The sequence below is a fragment of the Lonchura striata genome, chromosome 34, assembly GCF_050655825.1.
Source record: "Lonchura striata isolate lonStrDom1 chromosome 34, ASM5065582v1, whole genome shotgun sequence".
Lineage (NCBI taxonomy): Eukaryota > Metazoa > Chordata > Aves > Passeriformes > Estrildidae > Lonchura > Lonchura striata.
Genome location: NC_140736.1, coordinates 4,843,938 through 4,871,481, shown reverse-complemented (window position 1 = coordinate 4,871,481; position 27,544 = coordinate 4,843,938). Strand labels below are relative to the sequence as shown.

Here is a 27,544-nt window from a genome sequence, read left to right as displayed (position 1 = left end):
TTTGGGGATCCCAGGGGAATTTTGGGGATATTTCGAGGGATTTTGGGGGTCCCAGAGGGGCTCTGGGGAGTTTTGGGGGGGGCCCAGGGGAATTTTGGGGGTCGCGCGGGAGGGGGTGTGGCCTGTGCTTTGTGGGCGTGGCCTCAGGGCAGTGATTGACACGTGCCAAAGGGGGCGTGGCCAAAGAGACGCGCGCGAACTTTTTGGCGGCCGAGTGGGCGTGGCCACGCCCAGGTGAGTGGGCGTGGCCATCCGCCAACCACGCCCACCAAAAGCGGGCGCGAGCTCGGGGGCGTGGCCAGGAACCAACCCATTTCAACAAGGAGGCGTGACCTAATTGGTTAATTAAATAATGGGCGTGGCCTAAGCGGGTGTGTAAGGGGCGTGGCTTGAGAGTGGGCGTGGCATTCCCGAAAGGGGGCGTGTGCAAAAAGGGGGCGTGTCCCTCGGGGGGTATTTTGGGGAGGGGGCGTGTCCCAGCCAGGGGGGTGTGAGGAGGGGGCGTGGTCTGACGGATGGGCGTGGTTGAGGAGGGGGCGTGGCCGAGGAGGGGGCTCGGCGCGGTGGGTGCGGAGGGCGCGGCAGCGGCGGCCATGGACGGGCGGCCCGGGCCGAGGTACGGGGGGCGTGGGGGGGGGGCGCGGGGCTTTTTGGGGGGGGGGTCCCGGGGCTCAGATCCCCGGGGGGGGTCCTGGAGGGGTCACCGGCAACGAGGGGTCCCGGGAACGCGACCCCCGGGAGGGGCGGGGTCCGCCCCAGGGGAGGGGGTCCCGCGGTTGGGACCCCCGGGGGCGGCGGGACTCGGTTTGGGGGGGGGGCGTCCCGGGGCTGGAAGTGCTGGGGGGGGTCCCGGACCGAGCACCGGGGAGGGGGGGTCCGGTTGGGACCCTGGAGGGGGGCGGGGTCCCGTTGGTTTGGGGGTCCCGGGAGGGCAAGGGTCCGGTCCCGGGGGGGTCCCGGTAATGGGACCCTGGAGGGGGGCGGGGTCCCGTTGGTTTGGGGGTCCCGGGACCCCCGGAAAGGGCGGGATCGGTCCGAGGGGGTCCCGGTAATGGGACCCTTGAGGGGGGCGGGGTCCGGTTGGTTTGGGGGTCCCGGGACCCCCGGAAAGGGCGGGATCGGTCCCGGGGGGGGGTCCCGGTAATGGGACCCTGGAGGGGGGCGGGGTCCGGTTGGTTTGGGGGTCCCGGGACCCCCGGGAGGGCGGGATGGGTCCCGGGGGGGGTCCCGGTAATGGGACCCTGGAGGGGGGCGGGGTCCGGTTGGTTTGGGGGTCCCGGGGCAGGAATTGGGGGGAGGGGGACGCGGGATCCGCCCCCCTTTGGCTGTCCCGGCTCCGGGGGGGCGGGATCGGGAATTGGGGCGGGGGTCCCGGGGTCGGTTTGGGGGTCCCGGGGGGGGTCGGGACCCGGCTGGGGGGGGCACAGGAGGAGTTTGGGGACTTTGGGGACTTTGGGAGGGTCCCGGATCGGGGCGGGACCCCCGAATTGGGGAGGGGTCGGTCCCACGTGGCACCCGGGGGGGCTCAGCGGCTGGTACTGGTCCCAGTTTGTACTGTGTACTGGTCCCAGTTAGTGCCCGGTACTGGTCTCAGGTAGCGCCCGGTGCTGGTCCCAGTTAGTACCCGGTACTGGTCCCAGTTAGCGCCCAGTGCTGGTCCTAGTTAGTGACCGGTACTGGTCCCAGTTTGTACTGTGTACTGGTCCCAGTTTGTACTGTGTACTGGTCCCAGTTAGTGCCCGGTACTGGTCCCAGTTAACCAGTGCTGGTCCCAGTTAGAGCTCGGTACTGGTCCCAGTTAGTACCCGGTGCTGGTCCCAGTTAGTGACCGGTACTGGTCCCAGTTAGTGCCCGGTGCTGGTCCCAGTTAGTACCCGGTGCTGGTCCCAGGTAGTGCCCGGTCCTGGTCCCAGTTAACCAGTGCTGGTCCCAGTTAGTGCCCGGTACCGGTCCCAGTTAACCAGTGCTGGTCCCAGTTAGTGCCCGGTCCTGGTCCCAGTTAACCGGTGCTGGTCCCAGTTAACACCCTGTACTGGTCCCAGTTAACCGGTGCTGGTCCCAGTTAACCGGTGCTGGTCCCAGTTAATGTCCGTTACTGGTCCCAGTTAGTGTCCGGTACTGGTCCCAGTTAACCAGTGCTGGTCCCAGTTAGTGCCCGGTACTGGTCCCAGTTAACCAGTGCTGGTCCCAGTTAGTGCCCGGTACTGGTCCCAGTTAGTGCCCGGTACTGGTCCCAGTTAACCAGTGCTGGTCCCAGTTAGTGCCCGGTGCTGGTCCCAGTTAACCGGTGCTGGTCCCAGTTAACTGGTGCTGGTCCCAGTTAACACCCTGTACTGGTCCCAGTTAGTGCCCGGTACTGGTCCCAGTTAACCGGTACTGGTCCCAGTTAGTGCCCGGTACTGGTCCCAGTTAACCGGTGCTGGTCCCAGTTAACACCCTGTACTGGTCCCAGTCCCATGCCGGAGCCGGTCCCAGTCCCAACCCTCCCATCCCCACCCCCTCATTTACATAAATCAGCATAGATTTGCATGGCCACGCCCCCTCGGGGCCCCCGAGCTCCCCCGGCCGCGGCCCCCCGGGCCCGGAGCCAGGAACAGGAACGGGAACGGGAACAGGGAACGGGGACAGCCCGTCCCGGGCGCGGCACGTGCGCGGCCCCACGGCACGGGAAAACACGGGAAAACGGGAAATCCTGGAAAAATGGGGGGAAACAGCGAAAAAATGGGGAAAAAACGTGAAAAAATGGGGGAAAAACGTGAAAAAATGGGGATATGGGACGGAGGGAACGGGGACAGCCCGTCCCGGGCGCGGCACGTGCGCGGCCCCACGGCACGGAAAAACACGGGAAAACGGGAAATCCTGGAAAAATGGGGGGAAACAGCGAAAAAATGGGGGGAAAATGTGAAAAAATGGGGAAAAAACGTGAAAAAATGGGGAAAAATGGGAAAAAATGTGAAAAAATGGGATATGGGACGGAGGGAACGGGGACAGCCCGTCCCGGGCGCGGCACGTGCGCGGCCCCACGGCACGGAAAAACACGGGAAAACGGGAAATCCTGGAAAAATGGGGGAAACAGCGAAAAAATGGGGAAAAAACGTGAAAAAATGGGGAAAAAACGGGAAAAAATGGGGAAAAAATGTGAAAAAATGGGGAAAAAACGTGACAAAATGGGAAAAAAATGGGAAAAAATGGGGATATGGGACGGAGGCGGCACGGAAAAAACGGGAAAACGGGAAATCCTGGAAAATGGGGGGAAACAGCGAAAAAATGGGGAAAAAACGTGAAAAAATGGGGAAAAAACGTGAAAAAATGGGGAAAAATGTGAAAAAATGGGGATATGGGACGGAGGGAACGGGGACAGCCCGTCCCGGGCGCGGCACGTGCGCGGCCCCACGGCACGGAAAAACACGGGAAAACGGGAAATCCTGGAAAAATGGGGGAAAACAGCGAAAAAATGGGGAAAAAACTTGAAAAAATGGGGAAAAAACGTGAAAAAATGGGGAAAAAATGTGGAAAAATGGGGAAAAAATGGGAAAAAATGGGGATATGGGACGGAGGCGGCACGGAAAAAACGGGAAAACGGGAAATCCTGGAAAAATGGGGGAAAACATAAAAAAAATGGGGGGAAACAGCGAAAAAATGGGGGAAAAACGTGAAAAAACGTGAAAAAACGTGAAAAAATGGGGATATGGGACGGAGGCGGCACGGAAAAACCGGGAAAACGGGAAATCCTGGAAAAATGGGGGAAAACAGCGAAAAAATGGGGAAAAAACGTGAAAAAATGGGGAAAAAACGTGAAAAAATGGGGATATGGGACGGAGGGAACGGGGACAGCCCGTCCCGGGCGCGGCACGTGCGCGGCCCCACGGCACGGAAAAACACGGGAAAACGGGAAATCCTGGAAAAATGGGGGGAAACAGCGAAAAAATGGGGGAAAAACGTGAAAAAATGGGGAAAAAACGTGAAAAAATGGGGAAAAAACGTGAAAAAATGGGAAAAAAAATGGGAAAAAATGGGGATATGGGACGGAGGCGGCACAGAAAAAACGGGAAAACGGGAAATCCTGGAAAAATGGGGGGAAACAGCGAAAAAATGGGGAAAAATGTGAAAAAATGGGGAGAAAACGAGAAAAAATGGGGGAAAAAGGTGGGAAAAAGAGAAAAAATGGGGAAAAATGGGGGAAAAGAGGGGAAAATGGGATATGGGATGGTGGGAATGCAAGAATGGGAAGAGGAACACGTGGAAATTCCTGGAGAAATGGAAAATGCTGGAAAAACAGGGAGAAATTGTGAAAAAATGGGGGAAAACCACAAAAAGATGGGGGAAATGGGGGGAAAAATGGGTAAAAATGGGATAAAATGGGGGGAAATGGTAAAAATGGGATATGGGGTGGTGGGAATGCGAGAATGGGAATGGGAAGATGTGGAAATTCATGGGGAAATTCTGGAGAAATGGGGAGAAACTGTGGAAAATTGGGGAAAAAATGGGGAAAAAAAATGGAAAAATCAGGGGGAAAATGGGGGAAAACCATGGAAGAATGGGGGAAATGGGAGAAAAATGGGATAAAGTGGGCAAAAAATGGGATAAAGTGGGCAAAAAATGTGGGAAAATGGGAATATGGGATGGTGGGAACGCGTGGGAATGTGGGAATGTGGGATGTGGGGGGCATTGGGGGATTTTGGAGGGGTTTGGGAGTTCAGTTTGGGGTTTGGGGGTTCATTTTTTGGGGTTTTTTGGGGTCTGATTTTTGGGGTCCCCCCAGGCCGACCCCCGAGCGCCACCGGGAGCGTTCCCGGGGTTCACTGGGGGATGTTCTGGGGGAATCCAGGGCAGTTTTTGGGATACAATTTGGGGATTTTGGGACAGAGGAGGATTTTGGGGTTCATATTTTGGGTTTTTTGGGGTCTTATTTTTGGGGTCCCCCCAGGCCGACCCCCGAGGGCCACCGGGATCATTCTTGGGGTTCACTGGTGGATGTTTTGGGGGCATCCAGGGCAGTTTTTGGGATACAGCGCAGGGTTTTTGGGACAGAGGAGGTTCTGGGGGTTCAGTTTGGGGGATTTTGGGGTTTTTGGGGTCTGATTTTTGGGGTCCCCCCAGGCCGACCCCCGAGGGCCGCCGGGAGCGCTCCTGGGGTTCACTGGGGGATGTTTTGGGGGAATCCAGGGCAGTTTTTGGGATACAGTGCAGGGTTTTTGGGACAGAGGAGGTTCTGGGGGTTCAGTTTGGGGGATTTTTGGCTTTTTTGGGGTCTCATTTTTTGGGGTCCCCCCAGGCCGACCCCCGAGGGCCGCCGGGAGCGCTCCCGGGACGCGGCGCGGTGCCGGCGCAGCCGCGAGGCCGAGGTCTTCGGGCAGCTGGCGCTGGCGCTGCCCTTCGCCCGCGGGGTCAGCGCCCACCTGGACAAAGCGTCCATCATGCGGCTGACCATCAGCTACCTGCGCGTGCAGCGCCTGCTGGCCGCGGGTCAGGGACCCCCCGAAACCCCCCGACACCCCAAAAACCCACCCGGAACCCCAAAACAAACCCGGGACCCCAAATCCTTACCGGGAATCCCCCCCCAAACCCACCTGGACAAAGCGTCCGTCCTGTGCCTGACCATCAGGTCCCTGCGCGTGCAGCGCCTGCTGGCCGCGGGTCAGGGACCCCCCAAATCCTCCTCGGGACCCCCAAATCCTCCTCGGGACCCCCAAATTCATGGGGAACCCCAAAACCCACCTGGAACCCCAAAACCTAACAGGGAATCCCCCCCAAACCCACCTGGACAAAGTGTCCATCCTGCGCTTGACCATTAAATCCCTGCATGTCCCTGCCAGTCAGGGACTCCCCCAAAACCTCCCCGGGACCCCCAAATCCTCCTCGGGACCCCCAAATTCATGGGGAACCCCAAAACCCACCCTGAACCCCAAAACACACCCAGGACCCCAAATCCTTACCGGGAATCCCCCCCCAAACCCACCTGGACAAAGCGTCCGTCCTGTGCCTGACCATCAGCTCCCTGCGCGTGCAGCGCCTGCTGGCCGCGGGTCAGGGATCCCCCAAATCCTCCTCGGGACCCCCAAATCCTCCTCGGGACCGCCAAATTCATGGGGAACCCCAAAACCCACCCGGGACCCCAAATCCTTACCGGGAATCCCCCCCAAACCCACCTGGACAAAGCGTCCATCATGCGGCTGACCATTAAATCCCTGCATGTCCCCGCCAGTCAGGGACTCCCCCAAAACCTCCCCGGGACCCCCAAATCCTCGATGGGACCCCCAAATTCATGGGGAACCCCAAAACCCACCCTGAACCCCAAAACCCACCCAGGACCCCAAATCCTTACAGGGACCCCCCCAACAAACTCCCATCGGGACCCCCAAACCCACCTGGACAAAGTGTCCGTCCTGTGCCTGACCATCAGCTCCCTGCGCGTGCAGCGCCTGCTGGCCGCGGGTCAGGGACCCCCCAAATCCTCCTCGGGACCCCCAAATCCTCCTCGGGACCCCCAAATTCATGGGGAACCCCAAAACCCACCCTGAACCCCAAAACCCACCCGGGACCCCAAATCCTTACCGGGAATCCCCCCCAAACCCACCTGGACAAAGCGTCCGTCCTGTGCCTGACCATCAGCTCCCTGCGCGTGCAGCGCCTGCTGGCCGCGGGTCAGGGACCCCCCAAATCCTCCTCGGGACCCCCAAATTCATGGGGAACCCCAAAACCCACCCGGAACCCCAAAACCTTTCAGGGAATCCCCCCCAAACCCACCTGGACAAAGTGTCCATCATGCGGCTGACCATTAAATCCCTGCATGTCCCCGCCAGTCAGGGACTCCCCCAAAACCTCCCAGGGACCCCCAAATCCTCCTCGGGACCCCAAAATTCATGGGGAACCCCAAAACCCACCCGGAACCCCAAAACCCACCCGGGACCCCAAATCCTTACCGGGAATCCCCCCCCAAACCCACCTGGACAAAGCGTCCATCCTGCGGCTGACCATCAGCTACCTGCGTGTGCAGCGCCTGCTGGCCGCGGGTCAGGGACCCCCCGAAACCCCCCGACACCCCAAAAACCCACCCGGAACCCCAAAACCCACCCAGGACCCCAAATCCTTACCGGGAATCCCCCCCCAAACCCACCTGGACAAAGCGTCCATCATGCGGCTGACCGTCAGCTCCCTGCGCGTCCCTGCGGGTCAGGGACCCCCCAAATCCTCCCCCGGACCCCCAAATCCTCCTCGGGACCCCCAAATTCATGGGGAACCCCAAAACCCACCCGGAACCCCAAAACCCACCCGGAACCCCAAAACAAACCCAGGACCCCAAAACCTTACAGGGAATCCCCCCCAAGCCCACCTGGACAAAGCGTCCATCATGCGGCTGACCATCAGCTACCTGCGTGTGCAGCGCCTGCTGGCCGCGGGTCAGGGACCCCCCGAAACCCCCCGACACCCCAAAAACCCACCCGGAACCCCAAAACCCACCCAGGACCCCAAATCCTTACCGGGAATCCCCCCCCAAACTCCTATCGGGACCCCCAAACCCACCTGGACAAAGCGTCCGTCCTGTGCCTGACCATCAGCTCCCTGCACGTCCCCGCGGGTCAGGGACCCCCCAAATCCTCCTCGGGACCCCCAAATCCTCCTCGGGACCCCCAAATTCATGGGGAACCCCAAAACCCACCCTGAACCCCAAAACCCACCCAGGACCCCAAATCCTTACCGGGAATCCCCCCCCAAACCCACCTGGACAAAGCGTCCGTCCTGTGCCTGACCATCAGCTCCCTGCGCGTCCCCGCGGGTCAGGGACCCCCCAAATCCTCCCCCGGACCCCAAAATCCATCCGGAAGCCCCCCAAAACACCCGGGACCCCAAAATCCATCGGGGAACCCCCCCAAAACACCCCAGGACCCCAAAATCCATCGGGAACCCCCACAAAACACCCCGGGACACGAAAACCCACCGGGGACCCCAAATCCTTACCGGGACCCCCCCAACAAATCCCCATCGGGACCCCGGGACCCCCAAAACCCACCCGGGACCCCAAATCCTTACCGGGACCCCCCCAAATCCCCATCGGGACCCCCATCGGGACCCCCAAACCCACCCGGGACCCCAAATCCTTACCGGGACCCCCCCAAATCCCCATCGGGACCCCCAAAACCCACCCGGGAACCCCAAATCCATCGGGACCCCCAAACCCACCCGGGACCCCAAATCCTTACCGGGACCCCCCCAAATCCTCATCGGGATCCCGGGACCCCCAAAACCCACCCGGGACCCCAAATCCTTACCGGGACCCACCCAAATCCCCATCGGGACCCCCATCGGGACCCCCAAACCCCCCGGGACCCCCAAGACCCTCCCCAAATGCCTGAACAGCCACACCCAAAGGAGGGGGGTGGGTCCTACCCTCACCCCCCCAACTCCCCCGAACTTTTGGGGGACCCCCGACCCCCCGATATTTTCGGGGACCCCCTGACACCCCCAGACCCCCCCTCAGACCCCTCCTCAGCCCCCCGAGACACCCCAAAACCCCCCGAGACACCCCAAAACCCCCCCAAAACTGCCTGAACAGCCACACCCAAAGGACGGGGGTGGGTCTTACCCTCAGCCCCCCAGCTCCCCCGAACTTTTGGGGGACCCCCGACCCCCCGATATTTTCGGGGACCCCCTGACGCCCCCAGACCCCCCCTCAGACCCTTCCTCAGCCCCCCGAGACACCCCAAAACCCCCCGAGACCCCCCAAAACTGCCTGAACAGCCACACCCAAAGGACGGGGGTGGGTTCTACCCTCACCCTCCCAACTCTCCCGAACTTTTGGGGGACCCCCGACCCCCCGATATTTTCGGGGACCCCCTGACACCCCCAAAACCCTCCTCAGACCCCCCAGACCCCCCAAAAAAACCCCCAGACACCCCAAAACCCCCCTGAGACCCTCCCCAAGTGCCCGGATGATCCCACCCAAGGAGGGGGGAGTGGGTTCTACCCTCAGCCCCCCAACTGCCCCGAACTTTTGGGGGACCCCCGACCCCCCGATATTTTCGGGGACCCCCTGACACCCCCAAAACCCTCCTCAGACCCCCCAAAAAACCCCCCAGACACCCCAAAACCCCCCTGAGACCCTCCCCAAGTGCCCGGATGATCCCACCCAAGGAGGAGGGGGGTGGGTTCTACCCTCACCCTCCCAACTCCCCCGAACTTTTGGGGGACCCCCGATCCCCCGATATTTTCGGGGACCCCCTGACGCCCCCCGGGCCCCCCCAGGCGCGTGGGCGGCGGCGGCCGAGGCGGTGGACGGCTGCTACCTGCAGGCGCTGAGCGGCTTCGTGATGGTGCTGAGCGAGGGCGGGGACATGATTTACCTGTCCGAGAACGTCAGCCGCCTGCTGGGGCTCAGCCAGGTGCGGGGGGACCCCAAAATCCGCCGGGGGGACCCCAAAAATCTGCCGGGAGGGACCCCAAAATCTGCCGGGAGGGAGCCTAAAATCTGGCAGGGGAGACTTGGAAAAATCGCTTCGGAACGGCCCCAAAATCGCTCAAGAATGGGACAAAATCTGCCCGGGGGGACCCCAAAATTTGTCAGGGGGGGACACCAAAATCTGACGGGGGGAACCCCAAAAATCTACCGGGAGGGACCCCAAAATCTGCCGGGAGGGGCCCCGAAATCTGACTGGGGGGGACCCCAAAATATGACAGGGGGGACCCCAAAATCTGGCAGGGGAGACTCGGAAAAATCGCTTCGGAACGGCCCCAAAATCGCTCAAGAATGGGACAAAATTTGCCCGGGGAGGACCCCAAAATGTGATCGTGGGAACCCCAAAATCTGCCAGGGGGGACCCCAAAAATCTGACAGGGGGGACCCCAAAATCTACTGGGAGGGACCCCAAAATCTGCCGGGAGGGACCCTAAAATCTGGCGAGGGAGACTCGGAAAAATCGCTTTGGAACGGCCCCGAAATCGCTCAAGAATGGGACAAAATCTGCCCGGGGAGGACCCCAAAATTTGTCAGGGGGGGACACCAAAATCCGCCGGGGGGACCCCAAAAATCTGCCGGGAGGGACCCCAAAAATCTGACAGGGGGGACCCCAAAATCTGCCGGGGGGATCCCAAAATCTGGCGAGGGAGACTCAGAAAAATCGCTTCGGAACGGCCCCGAAATCGCTCAAGAATGGGACAAAATCTGCCCGGGGGGGACCCCAAAATTTGATCGTGGGAACCCCAAAATCTGACAGGGGGGACCCCAAAAATCTGACAGGGGGGACCCCAAAAATCTACCGGGAGGGACCCCAAAAATCTGACAGGGGAGACCCCAAAATCTGCCGGGGGGATCTCAAAAATCTACCGGGAGGGACCCCAAAATCTGCCGGGGGGAACCCCCAAAATCTGACAGGGGGGACCCCAAAAATCTGCCCGGGGGGACCCCAAAATCTGCCGGGAGGGACCCCAAAATCTGACAGGGGGGATCCCAAAAATCTGCCCGGGGGGACCCCAAAATCTGCCGGGTGGGACCCCAAAATCTGACTGGGGGACCCCAAAATCTGACTGGGGGACCCCAAAAATCTGACAGGGGGGACCCCAAAATCTGTCGAGAGGACCCCCAAATTTGCTCGTGGGAACCCCAAAATCTGACTGGGGGGATCCCAAAATCTGCCGAGAGGAACCCCAAAATCTGGCGGGAGGAACCCCAAAATCTGACTGGGGGGGACCCCAAAATCTGGCAGGGGGGGACCCCAAAATCTGCCGGGGGGGACCCCAAAATCTGCCGGGGGGAACCCCAAAAATCTGACAGGGGGGACCCCAAAATCTGTCGAGAGGACCCCCAAATTTGCTCGTGGGAACCCCAAAATCTGACTGGGGGGATCCCAAAATCTGCCGAGAGGAACCCCAAAATCTGGCGGGAGGAACCCCAAAATCTGACTGGGGGGGACCCCAAAATCTGCCGGGGGGGACCCCAAAATCTGCCGGGGGGGGCCCAAAATCTGCCGGGGGGTCCCAAAATTTACCAGGGAGGGTCCCCAAAATCTGAGAGGGGGAACCCCAAAATCTGACTGGGGGGACCCCAAAAATCTGACAGGGGGGACCCCAAAATGTGACTGGAGAGGGCCCCAAAATCTGCCGGGGGGATCCCAAAAATCTGCCCCAAATTTTGCAGGGGGGGTCCCAAATTTTGGGGGGGGTTCCCAAATTTTGGGGGGGAAGATCGTAAATTTTGGAGGGGGGGTCCCCAAATTTTGGGGGGGGGTTTCCAAATTTTGGAGGGGGGGGTCCCCAAATTTTGCAGGGGGGCGTTCCCAAATTTTGGAGGGGGGTTTCCAAATTTTGCAGGGGGGCATTCCCAAATTTTGCAGGGGGGTTTCCAAATTTTGGAGGGGGGGTTTCCAAATTTTGGGGGTGTTTCCCAAATTTTGCAGGGGGGCGTTCCCAAATTTTGGAGGGGGGGTTTCCAAATTTTGGGGGGGTTCCCAAATTTTGCAGCGGGGCGTTCCCAAATTTTGGGGGGGGGGGTTCCCAGATTTTGGGGGGGTTTCCCAAATTTTGCAGGGGGGCGTTCCCAAATTTTGGAGGGGGGTTTCCCAAATTTTAGAGGGGGGTTTCCCAAATTTTGGAGGGGGGTTTCCCAAATTTTGCATGGGGGGCGTTCCCAAATTTTGGAGGGGGGTTTCCCAAATTTTGCATGGGGGGGGTTCCCAAATTTTGGAGGGGGGGTTCCCAAATTTTGCAAGGGGGGGGTCCCCAAATTATGGGGGGGGAGATCGCAAATTTTGGAGGGGGGTCCCCAAATTTTGGGGGGGGTTCCCAAATTTTGCAGGGGGGCGTTCCCAAATTTTGCAGCGGGGCGTTCCCAAATTTTGGAGGGGGGGTTCCCAAATTTTGGGGGGGGGTTCCCAAATTTTGGGGGGGGGTTTCCCAAATTTTGGAGGGGGGTTTCCCAAATTTTGCATGGGGGGGTCCCCAGATTTTGCAGGGGGGGTCCCCAAATTTTGGAGGAGGGTCCCCAGACTTTGGGGGGGGTTTTCCCAAATTTGGGGGGTCCGGAAATTTGGGGGGGGGTCCCCAAATTTTGGGGGGTCCCCAATGTCCCCCGCCCCCCAGCTGGAGCTGATCGGGCACAGCGTCTTCGACTTTGTGCACCCCTGCGACCACGAGGAGCTGCAGGACGTGCTGGGCCCGCGGCAGGGTGAGACCCCTCCCCAAATTCACCCGGGACCCTCCCCAAATTCACCCCAAAAATCCCCGAGACCCCTCCCCAAATTCACCCGGGACCCCTCCCCAAATTCACCCGGGACCTCTCCCCAAATTCACCCCAAGATCCCTCCCCAAATTCACCCCAAATTCACCCCGAAACCCCTCCCCAAATTCACCCGGGACCTCTCCCCAAATTCACCCCGAGATCCCTCCCCAAATTCACACGGGACCCCTCCCCAAATTCACCCGGGACCCCTCCCCAAATTCACCCCAAATTCACCCGGGACCCCTCCCCAAATTCACCCCAAAAATCCCCAAAATCCCTCCCCAAATTCACCCGGGATGCCTCCCCAAATTCACCCCAAATTCACCCGGGACCCCTCCCCAAATTCACACGGGACCCTCCCCAAATTCACCCCAAAAATCCCCGAGACCCCTCCCCAAATTCACCCGGGACCCCTCCCCAAATTCACCCCAAATTCACCCCGAAACCCCTCCCCAAATTCATCCGGGACCCCTCCCCAAATTCACCCCAAATTCATCCGGAACCCCTCCCCAAATTCACCCCAAAAATCCCCGAAACCCCTCCCCAAATTCACCCCAAATTCACGCGGGACCCCTCCCCAAATTCACCCGAATATCACCCGGGACCCCTCCCCAAATTCACTCCAAATTCACCCCAAAACCCCTCCCCAAATTCATCCAGGACCCCTCCCCAAATTCACCCGGGACCCCCGGGACCCTCCCCAAATTCACCCGAGACCCCTCCCCAAATTCACCCCAAATTCACCCGGGACCCCTCCCCAAATTCACCCCAAATTCACCCGGGACCCTCCCCAAATTCACCCGAGACCCCTCCCCAAATTCACCCCAAATTCACACGGGACCCCTCCCCAAATTCACCCCAAAAATCCCCGAGACCCCTCCCCAAATTCACCCGGGACCCCTCCCCAAATTCACCCCAAAAATCCCCGAGTCCCCTCCCCAAATTCACCCGGGACGCCTCCCCAAATTCACCCCAAAAATCCCCGGGACCCCTCCCCAAATTCACACAGGGACCCCTCCCCAAATTCACCCCAAATTCACCCCAAAAATCCCTGGGACCTCTCCCCAGATTCACCCAGGGCGCCTCCCCAAATTCACCCGAATATCACCTGGGACCCCTCCCCAAATTCACCCCAAAAATCCCCGAGACCCCTCCCCAAATTCACCCGGGACCCCTCCCCAAATTCACCCCAAAAATCCCCGAGACCCCTCCCCAAATTCACCCGGGACCCCTCCCCAAATTCAGCCAGGACCCCTCCACAAATTCACCCCAAATTCACCCGGGACCCCCGGGACCCCTCCCCAATTTCGGTGCCCGCAGGGGGTCCCCGGCGGCGGGGGGAGCGCTCGGGCCGCAGCTTCTCGCTGCGCATGAAGAGCACCCTGAGCGGCCGCGGGCGCTGCCTCAACCTCAAAGCGGCCTCCTGGAAGGTGGGGGGGACATTTTGGGGGGATTTGGGGGGATTTGGGGGGATTTGGGACATTTTGGGGACGTTTGGGGGGATTTGGGGATGTTTTGGGGATGTTTTGGGGATGTTTTGGGGGGATTTGGGGGGATTTTGGGGATGTTTTGGGGGGATTTGGGGATGTTTTGGGGATGTTTTGGGGATGTTTTGGGGACATTTTGGGGACATTTGGGGACATTTTGGGGACGTTTAGGAGATGTTTTGGGGACATTTTGGGACATTTTGGGGACGTTTGGGACATTTTGGGAACATTTTGGGGATGTTTTGGGACATTTTGGGGACGTTTTGGGGATGTTTTGGGGACATTTTGGGGACATTTGGGGGGATTTTGAGGGATTTTGGGGGATTTGGGGACAGTTTGGGGACATTTTGGGGACATTTGGGGACATTTTGGGGACGTTTAGGAGATGTTTTGGGGACATTTTGGGACATTTTGGGGACGTTGGGGACATTTTGGGAACATTTTGGGGATGTTTTGGGACATTTTGGGGACGTTTTGGGGATGTTTTGGGGACATTTGGGGACATTTGGGGGGATTTTGAGGGATTTTGGGGGATTTGGGGACAGTTTGGGGACATTTTGGGGACATTTTGGGGACGTTTGGGGGGATTTGGGGGACGTTTGGGGACAGTTTGGGGATATTTTGGGGACATTTGGGGACATTTTGGGACGTTTTGGGGACTTTGGGGACATTTTGGGACATTTTAGGGACGTTTTGGGGACATTTGGGGACATTTGGGGACATTTTGGGGGATTTGGGGGGATTTTGGGGGATTTGGGGACAGTTTGGGGACATTTGGGGACATTTGGGGACAGTTTGGGGATATTTTGGGGACATTTTGGGGACTTTGGGGACATTTTGGGGACGTTTTGTGGATATTTTGGGGATGTTTTTGGGATGTTTTGGGGACATTTGGGGACGTTTGGGGACATTTTGGGGGACTTGGGCACATTTTGGGACATTTGGGGACGTTTTGTGGGATTTTGGGGACATTTGGGGACATTTTGGGGGATTTGGGGGGATTTTGAGGGATTTGGGGACAGTTTGGGGACATTTGGGGACATTTGGGGACAGTTTGGGGATATTTTGGGGACATTTTTGGACATTTGGGGACATTTTGGGACATTTTGGGACATTTTGGGGACTTTGGGGACATTTTGGGACATTTTGGGGATGTTTTGGTAATGTTTTGGGACATTTTGGGGACATTTTGGGGGATTTGGGGGGATTTTGGGGATGTTTTGGGGATGTTTTGGGGACATTTGGGGACGTTTTGGGGACATTTGGGGACATTTTGGGACATTTTGGGGACGTTTTGTGGATATTTTGGGGATGTTTTTTGGGATGTTGTGGGGACATTTGGGGACGTCTTGGGGATGTTTTAGGACATTTGGGGACATTTTGGGGGACTTTGGGGACATTTTGGGGATGTTTTGGGGATGTTTTGGGGACGTTTGGGGACATTTTGGGGGACTTGGGCACATTTTGGGACATTTGGGGACGTTTTGTGGGATTTTGGGGACGTTTTGGGACATTTTGGGGACATTTGGGGATAAGGGGATGTGAGGGGATGGGGAGACTTAAGGGGAATATGTGGACATTGGGGGGACATTTTGGGACATTTTGGGACATTTGGGGACATTTTGGGACATTTTGGGGACATTAGGGGGATTTTGGGGACATTTGGGGACTTTTTGGGGATATTTTGGGACGTTTTGGGACATTTTGGGGACGTGGGGACATGAGGGGATGGGGGAGATTGAAGGGGAATTTTGGGGGATATGGGAACATTTTGGGGACATTTTGGGGAGATTTGGGGACATCTTGGGGACATTTTAGGGACATTTTGGGGAGAGTTTCAATGTGGAATTTCGGGGAAATTTGGGGTAAATCCCGAGGATTTCAAAGAGGATTTTGGGGGGTTTTGGAGTAAATCCCGAATTCCGGGGATATTTTGGGGTAAATCCCGCGGGTTCCACTGCTGATTTTGGGTATTTTGGGTAAATCCCGCGGGTTCCACTGGGGATTTTGGGTATTTTGGGTAAATCCTGCGAGTTTCACTGGGGATTTTGGGGGATTTCAGTTAACCCCCGCCCTCAGGGGTATTTAGGGATAAATCCCGCGGGTTCCACTGCTGATTTTGGGTATTTTGGGGTAAATCCCGCGGGTTCCGCTGCTGATTTTGGGGGATTTTGGGTAAATCCTGCGAGTTTCACTGGGGATTTTGGGGGATTTTGGGTAAATCCTGCGAGTTTCACTGGGGATTTTGGGGGATTTTGGGTAAATCCTGCGAGTTTCACTGGGGATTTTGGGGTATTTGGGGTAAATCCCGCGGGTTCCACTGCTGATTTTTGGGTATTCTGGGGTAAATCCCGCGGGTTCCGCTGCTGATTTTGGGGGATTTTGGGTAAATCCCGCGGGTTCCGCTGCTGATTTTGGGGGATTTTGGGTAAATCCCGCGGGTTCCGCTGCTGATTTTGGGTAAATCCTGCGAGTTTCACTGGGGATTTTGGGGGATTTCAGTTAATCCATGCCCTCAGGGGTATTTTGGGGTAAATCCTGCGGGTTCCACTGCTGATTTTGGGGTATTTTGGGGTAAATCCCGCGGGTTCCACTGCTGATTTTGGGTATTTTGGGGTAAATCCCGTGGGTTCCCCTGCTGATTTTGGGGGATTTCAGTTAACCCCCGCCCTCAGGGGTATTTAGGGATAAATCCCGCGGGTTCCACTGGGGATTTTGGGGGATTTTGGGTAAATCCCGCGGGTTCCACTGCTGATTTTGGGTATTTTGGGGTAAATCCCGCGGGTTCCCCTGCTGATTTTGGGGGATTTTGGGTAAATCCTGCGAGTTTCACTGGGGATTTTTGGGGTATTTGGGGTAAATCCCGCGGGTTCCACTGCTGATTTTGGGGTATTTGGGGTAAATCCCGCGGGTTCCACTGGGGATTTTGGGTATTTTGGGGTAAATCCCGCGGGTTCCACTGGGGATTTTGGTTTATTTTGGGTAAATCCCGCGGGTTCCACTGCTGATTTTGGTTTATTTTGGGGTAAATCCCGCGGGTTCCACTGCTGATTTTGGGGGATTTCGGTTAACCCCCGCCCTCAGGGGTATTTAGGGATAAATCCCACGGGTTCCACTGCTGATTTTGGGTATTTTGGGGTAAATCCCGCGGGGTCCACTGCTGATTTTGGGGGATTTCAGTTAACCCCCGCCCTCAGGGGTATTTAGGGATAAATCCTGCGGGTTCCCCTGCTGATTTTGGGTATTTTGGGGTAAATCCCGCGGGTTCCACTGCTGATTTTCGGGTAAATCCCGCGGGTTCCACTGCTGATTTTGGTTTATTTTGGGTAAATCCCGCGGGTTCCGCTGCTGATTTTGGGGGATTTCAGTTAATCCATGCCCTCAGGGGTATTTAGGGATAAATCCCGCGGGTTCCACTGTTGATTTTGGATATTTGGGGTAAATCCCGCGGGTTCCACTGCTGATTTTGGGTATTTTGGGGTAAATCCCGCAGGTCCCACTGCTGATTTTGGGGGATTTCAGTTAACCCATGCCCTCAGGGGTATTTAGGGATAAATCCTGCGGGTTCCACTGTTGATTTGGGATATTTGGGGTAAATCCCGCGGGTTCCCCTGCTGATTTTGGGGGATTTCAGTTAAACCACGCCCTGAGGTGTATTTAGGGATAAATCCCGCGGGTTCCACTGCTGATTTTGGGTATTTTGGGTAAATCCCGCGGGTTCCACTGCTGATTTTGGGTAAATCCTGCGAGTTTCACTGGGGATTTTGGGGGATTTCAGTTAACCCATGCCCTCAGGGATATTTTGGGGTAAATCCCGCGGGTTCCCCTGCTGATTTTGGGGGATTTCGGCCGCCCCCCAGGTGCTGCACTGCGCGGGGCACATGCGGACGTACGCGGGGGCGGGGGGCGGCGACCCCCCCCTGCGCTGCCTGGTGCTGATCTGCGAGGCCATCCCGCACCCCGGCGCCATCGAGGCCCCGCTGGGCTCGGGCACCGTCCTCACCCGCCACTCCATGGACATGAAGTTCACCTACTGCGACGACAGGTGGGCGGGGGACCCCCCAAAAATCCCACCCGCGACCACCCCGGTGCCACCCCGGGATCCCCCGGGACCACAGCGGGTTCCAGGACCCCCCCGGGATCCCCCGGTGCCATCCCGGGATCCCCCGGGACCCCCCAGTGCCCTTCCAGGACCCCCCGGGATCCCTCGGTACCACCCCGGGATCTCCCGGGATCCCCTGGGACCCTCCTGGGACCCCCCGGGATCCCTCGGGACCACCCCGGGACCCCCTGGGATCCCCCGGGACCCTCCTGGGACCCCCTGGGATCCCCCGGGACCACCCCGGGATCTCCCGGGATCCCCTGGGACCCTCCTGGGACCCCCCGGGATCCCTCGGGACCACCCCGGAATCCCCCGGGATCCGCCGGGACCACCCCGGGATCCCCCGGTACCACCCCGGGACCTGCCGGTACCCCCCAGTGCCCTTCCAGGACCCCCCCGGGATCCCCCGGTACCACCCCGGGATCCTCCTGGGACCCCCTGGGACCCTCCTGGGACCCCCCGGGATCCCTTGGTACCACCCCGGGACCCCCTGGGATCCCCCGGGACCCTCCTGGGACCCCCTGGGACCCCCCGGGACCCACCGGGACCCCCCAGTGCCCTTCCAGGACCCCCCGGGATCCCTCGGTACCACCCCGGGATCTCCCGGGATCCCCCGGGACCCTCCTGGGACCCCCCGGGATCCCTCGGTACCACCCCGGGACCCTCCTGGGATCCCCCGGGACCCCCCGGGATCCCCCGGGGTACACCCTGTAAAGATAGCACCCAAAATTACCAAAAATCCCCCAAAACCCGGCACCCCCAGACCCCCAAAATCCCCCAAAACTCGGCACCCCCAGACCCCCCAAATCTCCCAAAACCCGGCACCCCCAGACCCCCAAAATCCCCAAAATCTCAAAAATCCCCCAAACCCCAAAAATCCCCCAAAACTCGGCACCCCCAGACCCCAAAAATCTCAAAAATCCCCAAAACCCCCAAAATCCCCCAAAACTTGGCACTCCCCGGGGATTTTGGGGTGCAGGATCGGGGAGGTGGCTGGTTTTTCCCCCAGGATTTTGGGGTGCGGGGTCGGAGCGATGCTGGGGTGCCCCCCGGTGATTTTGGGGTGTCCCCGGTGATTTTGGGGTGTTTTTGGGGTGCAGGATTGGGAAGGTGGCCGGTTTTTCCCCCAGGATTTTGGGGTGCGGGGTCGGAGCGATGTTGGGGTGCCCCCCGGTGATTTTGGGGTGCCCCCCGATGATTTTGGGGTGTTTTTGGGGTGCAGGATCGGGGAGGTGGCCGGGTACCACCCCGAGGAGCTCCTGGGCTGTTCCCTCTACGAGTTTGTGCACGCGCTCGACTCCAACACCCTGAGCCGCAGCGTGCACACCCGTGAGTACCCCAAAACCCCCAGGGGAACCCCAAAATCTCCATGGGAACCCCAAAATATCCATGGGAACCCCAACATATCCATGGGAAACTCAAAATATCCATGGGAAACCCAAAATCTGCCCAAAAACCCCAAAATCTCCATGGGAACCCCAACATATCCATGGGAAACTCAAAATATCCATGGGAACCCCAAAATCTGCCCCAAAACCCCAAAATCTCCATGGGAAACCCAAAATATCCATGGGAAATCCCAAAATCTCCATGGGAACCCCAAAATATCCATGGGAACCCCAAAATCTCCATGGGAAATCCCAAAATATCCATGGGAACCCCAACATATCCATGGGAACCCCAAAATCTCCATGGGAAACCCAAAACCCCCAGGGGAACCCCAACATATCCATGGGAACCCCAAAATCTCCATGGGAAATCCCAAAATCTCCATGGGAACCCCAAAATATCTATGGGAACCCCAAAATCTCCATGGGAAATCCCAAAATATCCATGGGAAATCCCAAAATATCCATGGGAAACCCCAAAATCTCCATGGGAACCCCAAAATCTCCATGGGAACCCCAAAATCTCCATGGGAAACCCAAAATATCTATGGGAAACCCAAAATATCCATGGGAAATCCCAAAATTTCTATGGGAAACCCAAAATTTCTATGGGAAACCCAAAATTTCCATGGGAAACCCAAAATTTCTATGGGAAACCCAAAATATCTATGGGAACCCCAAAATCTCCATGGGAACCCCAAAATTTCTATGGGAAACCCAAAATATCTATGGGAACCCCAAAATCTCCATGGGAACCCCAAAATCTCCATGGGAAATCCCAAAATATCCATGGGAACCCCAAAATCTCCATGGGAAACCCAAAATTTCTATGGGAAACCCAAAAACTCCATGGGAACCCCAAAATCTCCATGGGAACCCCAAAATATCCATGGGAAACCCAAAATATCCCCTCTAGGACACCATGACCACCCCAAATTCTCCCTGTGACACCCCAAATCCCCCTGAGTCCCCCCAAACCCCACCTGGGACACCCCAAATCCTTTTTGGGACACCGCAAACCCCACCTGGCACACCCCAAATCTCACCTGGGACACTCCTGGACACCCCAAATCCCCTCTAGGACACCACTGACCACCCCAAATCCTCTTGGGGACACCCCAAAACCCCCCTGGGACACCCCAAAACCCCACTGGGACACTCCAAACCCCACCTGGGACACCCCAAATCCTTCCTGGGACACCCCAAATCCCACCTGGGACACCACTGACCACCCCAAATCCTCTCTTGGACACCCCAAATCTCACCTGGGACACTCCTGGACACCCCAAATCCCCTCTAGGACACCACTGACCACCCCAACCCCCCTCTGGGACACCTGAAATCCCCCTGAGACACCCCAAAACCCCTCTGGGACACCCCAAACCCCCCTGAGACACCCCAAAACCCCCCTGTGACACCCCAAATCCCCTCGGCGACACCCCAAACCCCCTCTGGGACACCTGAAATCCCCGCAGAACACCCCAATATCCCCTCGGGGGCACCCCAAACCCCACCTGGGACACCCCAGATCCCCCTGAGACACACCAAAACCCTTCTGTGACACCCCAAATCCCCTCGGGGACACCCCAAACCCCACTCTGACACCCCAAAACCCCCCTGAGACACCCCAAACCCCCTCTGGGACATCTGAAATCCCCCTGAGACACCCCAAACCCCACCTGGGACACCCCAAACCCCCTCTGGGACACCCCAAACCCACCTGGGACACCCCAAATCCCCCATGTAACATCCCAAACCCCCTCTGGGACACCTGAAATCCCCCTGAGACACCCCAAACCCCACCTGGGACACCCCAAACCCCCCTGAGACACCCCAAAACCCCCCTGTGACACCCCAAATCCCCTCGGCGACACCCCAAACCCCACCTGGGACACCCCAAACCCCCTCAGCGACACCCCAAACCCCCTCTGGGACACCTGAAATCCCCCTGTGACACCCCAAACCCCACCTGGGACACCTGAAATCCCCCTGAGACACCCCAAACCCCACCTGGGACACCCCAAACCCCCTCTGGGACACCCCAAACCCCCCTGTGACACCCCAAACCCCACCTGGGACACCTGAAATCCCCCTGAGACACCCCAAACCCCACCTGGGACACCCCAAACCCCCTCTGGGACACCCCAAACCCCACCTGGGACACCCCAAATCCCCCTTGTAACACCCCAAACCCCCTCTGGGACACCTGAAATCCCCCTGAGACACCCCAAACCCCACCTGGGACACCCCAAATCCCCTCGGGGACACCCCAAACCCCACCTGGGACACCCCAAACCCCCTCTGGGACACCCCAAACCCCCTCTGGGACACCTGAAATCCCCCTGAGACACCCCAAACCCCACCTGGGACACCCCAAACCCCACCTGGGACACCCCAAATCCCCCATGTAACACCCCAAACCCCCTCTGGGACACCTGAAATCCCCCTGAGACACCCCAAACCCCACCTGGGACACCCCAAACCCCCCTGAGACACCCCAAAACCCCCCTGTGACACCCCAAATCCCCTCGGGGACACCCCAAACCCCACCTGGGACACCCCAAACCCCCTCGGCGACACCCCAAACCCCCTCTGGGACACCTGAAATCCCCCTGAGACACCCCAAACCCCACCTGGGACACCCCAAACCCCCCTGAGACACCCCAAACCCCACCTGGGACACCCCAAACCCCCTCGGCGCCACCCCAAACCCCCTCTGGGACACCCCAAACCCCCCTGTGACACCCCAAACCCCCTCTGGGACACCTGAAATCCCCCTGAGACACCCCAAACCCCACCTGGGACACCCCAAACCCCACCTGGGACACCCCAAACCCCACTGTGACACCCCAAAACCCCCGTGTGACACCCCAAACCGCCTCTGGGACATCTGAAATCCCCCTGAGACACCCCAAGCCCCACCTGGGACACCCCAAACCCCCTCTGGGACAGCCCAAACCCCCCCTGGGACACCCCAAACCCCCCCTGGGACACCCCAAAACCCCACTGTGACACCCCAAGCCCCCTCTGGGACACCTGAAATCCCCCTGAGACACCCCAAACCCACTCTGGGGCACCCCAAACCCCCCCTGGGACACCCCAAACCCACTGTGGGGCACCCCAAACCCCCCTGGGACACCCCAAACCCCCTCTGGGACACCCCAAACCCCACCTGGGACACCCCAAAACCCCTCTGAGACACCCCAAACCCCCCCTGGGACACCCCAAACGCCCCCGGTGACCGCTCCCGTGACCGCCCCGGTGTCCCCGGTGTCCCCGGTGTCCCCGGTGTCCCGCAGTGCTGAGCAAGGGCCAGGCGGTGACCAGCCAGTACCGGTTCCTGGCCAAGCGCGGCGGCTTCCTGTGGGCACAGACCCAGGCCACCGTCATGGGCGGGGGGCGAGCGGCGCCCGAGGGCATCGTGTGCCTGCACTTCGTGCTCAGGTGGGCACGGGGACATCACTGGGGACACTGGGGACATTGGGGACACTGGGGACATTGCGGGGTTTGGGGACATTGGGGACACTGGGGACATTGGGGACATTGGGGACACTGGGGACACTGGGGACACTGGGGACACTGGGGACATTGGGGACATTGGGGACATTGGGGACACTGGGGACATTGGGGACATTGGGGACATTGGGGACATTGGGCACACGGCGCCCGAGGGCATCGTGTGCCTGTACTTCGTGCTCAGGTGGGCACGGGGACACTGGGGACACTGAGGACACTGGGGACATTGGGGACACTGGGGACACTGGGGACACTGAGGACATTGGGGACATCACTGGGGACATTGGGGACATGGGGGGATTGGGGACATTGGGGACACAGCGCCCGAGGGCATCGTGTGCCTGCACTTCGTGCTCAGGTGGGCACGGGGACACTGGGGACACTGGGGACATTGGGGAACATCGGGGACATGGGGAACATGGGGGACATTTGGGGACATCGGGGACATTGGGGGATTGGGGACATTTGGGGACATTGGGGACATTTGGGACATTGGGGACATGGGGACACTGGGGACACTGGGGACATTGGGGACACTGGGGACACTGGGGACATTGGGGACATGGGGGGATTGGGGACACTGGGGACATTGGGGACATTGGGGACATGGGGGGATTGGGGACATTGGGGACACTGGGGACACTGAGGACATTGGGGACATCACTGGGGACATTGGGGACACTGCGGACATTGGGGACATGGGGGGATTGGGGACATTGGGGACACAGCGCCCGAGGGCATCGTGTGCCTGCACTTCGTGCTCAGGTGGGCACGGGGACACTGGGGACACTGGGGACACTGGGGACACTGGGGACATTGGGGACACTGGGGACACTGGGGACATTGGGGACATCGGGGACATTGGGGACATTGGGGACACTGGGGGGTGACAACCCTCAAACCCCTCTTTGCGGGGTTGGGGACCCCCAAAATCCCACGCGGCCCCTCCCAACCCCCTTTATAGGGGGGTGTGGGGACCCCAAACCCCTCTTTGTGACCCCTGCAAACCCTTTTTGGGTGGGGGTCCGCAATCCCTTTTTTGGGGTTGGGTGTCCAAACCCTTTTTTGGGGTGGGGGTCCCCAACCCCTTTTTGGGGTGGGGGTCCCCAACCCCTTTTTTGGGGTGGGGTCCCCGAACCCTTTTTGGGGTGGGGGTCCCCAACCCTTTTTGGGGTGGGGTCCCCAAACCCTTTTTGGGGTGGGGGTCCCCAACCTTTTTTGGGGTGGGATCCCCCAAACCTTTTTTGGGGTGGGGGTCCCCAACCCTTTTTGGGGTGGGGGTCCCCAACCCCTTTTTTGGGGTGGGGTCCCTGACCCCTATTTGAGGGGTGGGGTCCCCCTGAACCCTTTTTTGGGGTGGGGCCCCCCAAACCCTTTTTTGGGGTGGGGGTCCCCAACCCTTTTTTGGGGTGGGGTCCCCAAACCCTTTATGGGGGGTGGGGTCCCAATCCCTTTTTGGGGTGGGGTCCCCAACCCTTTATGGGGGTGGTGTCCCCTAAACCCTTTTTTGGGGGGTGGGGTCCCAATCCCTTTTTGGGGTGGGGTCCCCAACCCTTTATGGGGGTGGTGTCCCCTAAACCCTTTTTTGGGGTGGGGTCCCCAACCCTTTATGGGGGTGGTCCCACTGAACCCTTTTTTGGGGTGGGGGTCCCCAACCCTTTTTGGGGTGGGGTCCCCCTGAACCCTTTTTTGGGGTGGGGGTCCCCAACCCTTTTTGGGGTGGGGTCCCCCTGAACCCTTTTTTGGGGTGGGGGTCCCCAACCCTTTTTTGGGGGGTGGTCCCGCTGACGCCCCCGCAGCCGCGTGGAGCAGCGCGGGCTGGTGCTGTCCCTGGAGCAGACCCAGCGCCGCGATTTGGGGAGGGGGCGCCGACCCCCGGCCCCCGCCCCCGAGCCCCCGGACACCCTCATCGACCTGAGCCTCGGTGCGGAGCAAACTGGGAGGAACTGGGAGGGACTGGGAGGGACTGGGATATACTGGGAGGGAATTGGGAGGGACTGGGATATACTGGGAGGGAATTGGGAGGGACTGGGATATACTGGGATGGACTGGGAGGGACTGGGAGGGAACTGGGATATACTGGGATATACTGGGAGGGACTGGGAGGGAATTGGGAGGGACTGGGATATACTGGGATGGACTGGGAGGGACTGGGAGGGAACTGGGATATACTGGGATATACTGGGAGGGACTGGGAGGGAACTGGGATATACTGGGATATACTGGGAGGGACTGGGAGGAACTGGGGGGGACTGGGAGGGATTGGGATTGGGAGGGAACTGGGATATACTGGGAGGGACTGGGAGGGAACTGGGTTATACTGGGAGGGACTGGGAGGAACTGGGAGAGACTGGGGGGACTGGGAAGGACTGGGAGGGACTGGGAGGGATTGGGAGGGACTGGGAGGGAACTGGGAGGGACTGGGAGAGAACTGGGAGGGAACTTGGGGGGACTGGGAGGGACTGGGAGGGAATTGGGATATACTGGGAGGGACTGGGAGGGAACTGGGATATACTGGGATATACTGGGAGGGACTGGGAGGGAACTGGGAGGAACTGGGAGAGACTGGGGGGACTGGGAAGGACTGGGAGGGACTGGGAGGGACTGGGAGGGAACTGGGTGGGACTGGGTGGGACTGGGGAGGCGGATTTTGGGGGTCCTGGGATGATTTCTGGGATTTTTTGGGGGAGTCTCACCTTCCTGTACCCCCCAGGTTTGGGGGTCCCGGGGGTCCTGGGGTGGATTTGGGATTTTTGGGGGGGGTCTCACCCTCCTGTACCCCCCAGGTTTGGGGGTCCCGGGGGTCCCGGGGGTCCTGGGGTGGATTTGTGATTTTTTGGGGGGGTCTCACCTTCCTGTGCCCCCCAGGTTTGGGGGTCCCGGGGGTCCTGGGTTGGATTTGGATTTTTTGGGGGGGTCTCACCCTGTTTGTGCCCCCCAGGTTTGGGGGTCCCGGGGGTCCTGGGGTGGATTTGGGTTTTTTGGGGGGGTCTCACCTTCCTGTGCCCCCCAGGTTTGGGGGTCCTGGGGGTCCCGGGGGTCCTGGGTTGGATTTGGGATTTTTTGGGGGGTCTCACCCTATTTGTGCCCCCAGGTTTGGGGGTCCCGGGGGTCCCGGGGGTCCTGGCCTTCGTGCGCCCGGCCCACGTGCCCGAGGCGGCGCTGCAGCGGGACCCCCGCCGCTTCTGCTCCCCCGAGCTCGTCCGGCTCCTCGCCCCCATCTTCGACCCCCCCCCGGCGCCCCCCGCGACCCCCCGGCGCCCCCCCAGCCCCTCCCCGGTGAGTGGGGGGGGGTCCCGGTCCAAATTTCGGGGATTTTTCGGGGGGTCTTGGGTGGTTTTGGGGGTTTTTTAGGGTTTTTTTAGGGGGTTTTGTGGCATTTTGGAGGTGGTTTTGGGGGGGGTTTGGGGGGTCTGGGGGGTTTTGGGGTTTCCTGGGGGGGTTTTGGGGGGTCCTGGGGAGTTTTGGGATTGTTTTGGAGAGGGGGCTTTGGTGGTTTTGGGGGTTTTTTAATGTTTTTTTGGGGGGGTTATGGGATTTTGGAGGTGGTTTGGGGGGATTTTGGGGGGTCTGGAGGGGATTTGGGGGGTCCTGGGGGGGGGCCTTGGGTTTTTTTGGGGGGGTCTTTGGTGGTTTTGGGGTTTTTTTGGGGGGGTTGGAGTTTTTTGAGCGGGAGTTTGTGGTCTGGGGGTTTTTTGGGGTTTTTTTGGGGGGGTTTTGGGGTTGTTTGGGGGGGTCTTTGGGGTCTGGTGGGTTTTGGGTTTTTTGGGGGGATTTTGTGGTCTGGAGGTTTTTGGGGGGTCTGGGGGGCTTTTGGGGGGTCCTGGGGGGTTTTGGGATTGTTTGGGGGGGGTCTTTGGGGGTCTGTGGTGGTTTTAAGGTTTTTTGGGGGGGGTTAAGGGATTTTGGAGGTGGTTTGGGGGGGTTTTGGGGGGTCTGGGGGGTTTTGGGGGGGTCCTGGGGGGTTTGGGGGTTGTTTTAGGGGGGGGTCTATGGGGTCTGGAGGGGTTTTGGGGTGTTTTTGGGGGGTTCTATGGTGTTTTGGGGTTTGGGGGGCTCTGGGGGTTTTGGGGTCTTTGGGGGTTTTTGGGGGTCCGTGGCTGTGCCCCCCCAGCCCCCCGGGCCCCACCGCCTCTGCAGGTGCGGAAGATTTTTGGGGGGAGCCGCTGCCCCGGGACCACCCTGCAGGTAAGAGGGGGGGTGGGACACTCCCGGGACCCCCACCCCAAATCCCGGCCCCTTAAATGGGAAGAGACCCCAAATCCCGACCCCAAATCCTGACCCCATAAATGGGAAGAGACCCCAAATCCCGACCCCAAATCCTGACCCCATAAATGGGAAGAGACCCCAAATCCCGACCCCAAACCGGACCCCAGACCCCAAACGGGACCCCAGACCCCAAACGGGACCCCAGACCCCAAACCCCAGATCCCAAATGGGACCCCAAATGGGACCCCAGACCCCAGACGGGACCCCAGACCCCAAACCCCAAACCCCAGACGTGACCCCAAACGGGACCCCAGACCCCAGACCCAAACGGGACCCCAGACCCCAAACGGGACCCCAAATGGGACCCCAGACCCAAACGGGACCCCAAACCCCAAACAGGACCCTAAACGGGACCCCAAATGGGACCCCAAACGGGACCCCAAAAGGGACCCCAGACCCCAAATGGGACCCCAAATGGGACCCCAGACCCCAGACCCCAAACCCCAAACAGGACCCCAGACCCCAAATGGGACCCCAGACCCCAAATGGGACACTAAACCCCTGACCCAAACGGGACCCCAGACCCAAACGGGACCCCAAACCCAAACGGGACCCCAAACCCCAGACCCAA

General features: G+C 59.4%; 1 protein-coding gene across 1 annotated transcript; it reads left to right on the top strand.

Annotated features, from left to right (window-relative positions):
* Window positions 1-4,933: 4,933 nt before the first annotated feature.
* HIF3A (hypoxia inducible factor 3 subunit alpha) lies at window positions 4,934-26,070 on the top strand. The gene is made up of 9 exons (XM_085564716.1): window positions 4,934-5,466; window positions 9,244-9,380; window positions 12,073-12,157; window positions 13,532-13,641; window positions 17,559-17,743; window positions 19,023-19,129; window positions 22,488-22,632; window positions 24,504-24,607; window positions 25,799-26,070. Exons 1-9 carry the CDS (start codon window positions 5,148-5,150, stop codon window positions 26,056-26,058), a joined length of 1,452 nt encoding a protein of 483 aa, XP_085420842.1. The 5' UTR covers window positions 4,934-5,147; the 3' UTR covers window positions 26,059-26,070.
* Window positions 26,071-27,544: the final 1,474 nt, after the last annotated feature.

Bases quoted from the DNA above. Each gene is read 5' to 3' on its own strand.
- HIF3A (XM_085564716.1), top strand. From the start codon at position 5,148: ATGTTTTGGGGGAATCCAGGGCAGTTTTTGGGATACAGTGCAGGGTTT. The intron at 5,467-9,243 runs GTCAGGGACCCC...GGGCCCCCCCAG, and splicing joins GCAGCGCCTGCTGGCCGCGG to GCGCGTGGGCGGCGGCGGCC. The intron at 24,608-25,798 runs CCCTCATCGACC...TTGTGCCCCCAG, and splicing joins CGCCCCCGAGCCCCCGGACA to GTTTGGGGGTCCCGGGGGTC.